At 38.2% G+C, this 2,490-nt stretch overlaps 1 protein-coding gene across 1 annotated transcript in view; it reads left to right on the forward strand.

The window, feature by feature from the left end:
* Positions 1 to 330, forward strand: part of WICANDRAFT_37125 (PH domain-containing protein) — a gene marked incomplete at both ends in the record, with an annotated part of 1,749 nt that extends 1,419 nt beyond the window's left edge. Inside the window, one exon of the mRNA XM_019182521.1 lies at positions 19 to 330. Within this exon, the coding sequence (XP_019035874.1) occupies positions 19 to 330 (312 nt within the window). The remainder of the gene's footprint in view (positions 1 to 18) is intronic.
* Positions 331 to 2,490: the final 2,160 nt, after the last annotated feature.

Raw genomic sequence — 2,490 nt, forward strand, 5'->3', positions numbered from 1 at the left:
ATAAAGATAGAGAAAAAGCAAAAAAAAACTGCTATGGCTATTATTAAAGATGCAAGTGCTACTTATGCTTTATATCCACAATCCCATAAGTTGATTGACCATAGTACAATGATCAAATTGGAAGGTACAGTGTTTTTCGATGGTAATAAGAAATCATTGCCAAAAGAAGCTTGTGTTTATTTTATGCCTGAACAACATAGTGCAGTTCCAGGTTATGATACTTTGATTAGATTTTTGGTTCCATTATTAGATACTTTTGCGTTGTATGGTAGACCTAAAAGATTAAATGCTAATAAAAGTGAAATGAATTCTCTATTGTTTGGGTTACCAGTTTTACCACATGTTCATTATTTGGAAGTTGATGATCTTATATTATTGGCAAGCTCTCCACAATCAAGTAATTGGCTACTGACTGAATGGAGAATGAAGATCAAAGAGGTTTTAGGTAGAAAACTTACAAATGGTTATACAGGATGTGGATCTAATCATGGAGTTATTGGCGCTATTAGTTCGCCAGCTTTCAACTCAAATGAATTTCTGGATGTTAGATCAGTCAACAGTGGTAATAATAGGCCAATATCACCATTATCACCAAGTTTTTTCCCTGCTCCAAAGTTCAAAAGAGATTCAATGATTTCCAAAAACAGTTCAATTAATGAATCTGGTGGAGAATTAAGTGAACCATCTTCACCACCAAAACCTACCGTTAATAGAAATTCGGAAATCACTCAGATTTATGAAGACTATTCAAATGTTGCACAAATGGGTAATAAAGCTAATGGAGGTGTTGATGCTGGTACTGGTGCTGCTATGGGAAGATATAATAAATCAAATGAAAATGTCAACCAAAGAAATAAACAATTTGGAAATGGTAATATTGGTTACGCTTCAAATGGTGGTGCTAGATTAGAAGATCCATACATTGCTCCACAACAACAACAGCAAGGTGCTTCAAGATCTCAAACTTCATTAGAGAAAACCACTAGAGGTAATACAGATCCATATTCCAATTTCAAGAACTCATCTTCAAACACTTATTTGAATAATAATGATGATGACGATGATGATTTTGAAGAAGATTTCAATAGAGGCATTTCAGCATTATCAATGAATGAATCAAAGAGAGGAGCAGCAGGATCAGATGATATTTTTAATCCAGATTATCATAATCGTTCCAATGAAGTAATTCGTGATGAACCTGCTTTGAAAGTCCAAACTCCAAGTAAACCATTACCATTACCAAATATCAAGATTGAGCAAGTCTCTCCTTATACAAGTGGTCGTATAAACTCCAGCTCGCCAACTACATCACATGCCCCAACACTACCAAAGAAGGATTCATTCAGTAATGAACAACCGTCAAACCAATATCAATATAATAATGGCTCAAGACCACCTGCTCAAGCGTATTCATCATTGATTCAAGAACCAAAGAATGCACCATTGCCTCCACAACATCAACAACCATCACAAGCACCATATCCACAACAAAGACCACCACAGCAGCAGCAACAACCTCAACAAGGTCAACCACGCTTACACTATCCACCACAACAGCAACAACAACATGGTTATCAACAACATAGACCACCACCACTTCAACAACAACAACAGCAACAAAGACCTGGAGGATATCCACCTCAACAACAACCACAACAACATCAACCTAGACCTCAACAGCAACAGCAGCCATATCCACAACAAGGATATCCACCTCATCAACAAGCACCACCTCAACAATATCAACAACGTCCACCACCTCAACAAGGATACCCATCACAAGGTCAACCACAACCTCAACAACGTAGAGGGCCACCACCACCTCAAGGATATGGACAAGGATACCCACCACCCCAAGGATATGGTAAACCACCAGTTCAACAACAACAACCATATGGAGGATATCCACCACAACAACAAGCAAGATCCAATCCACCTAGAGCTCAGCACGATTATGGATCAGCCCCACCACCTCAACAACAACAAGGATATCCACAACGTAAGCCAGTCAATCCATATAATGCTGCACCTCCATCTGGTGGTAATCCATATTCTCAAGGGAACCCATATACTAGATAAGGAGAGAAAGTACAGAGATCTTGCATATGGAATGTATTACGTATTTGTGCTACACTGTTTGAAATTTGATTTGCTATGGGTGGTAGAATTTGATTGTGTATGTATTATTTTGCTGTGTTTTCACCCATGTGTGTTATTTAATGATTGGTGTTTGTTTTTTTGCTTTGCGTTTTGACAATTATATTTTTAGGACAGTCGTTGTTATATAGTACCCAAAAGGAGCACATGATTTGTGTATTTGTATTTGAAGGCAGTCCTTGTTGTAGAATTTCATCTTTGTGGAAACCGTTGAAGCATGCTGGATAATAGATCTGGAATCTGGCATTTCAATGTCGCCCATGGAAGCCGGTCTCAGGTTCTGTATATTTCAGTCTGGCTCGTGACTAAGCAGCCACATGCGATAAGCCCAAA

Source organism: Wickerhamomyces anomalus, assembly GCF_001661255.1.
Source record: "Wickerhamomyces anomalus NRRL Y-366-8 unplaced genomic scaffold WICANscaffold_14, whole genome shotgun sequence".
NCBI lineage: Eukaryota > Fungi > Ascomycota > Saccharomycetes > Phaffomycetales > Wickerhamomycetaceae > Hansenula > Hansenula anomala.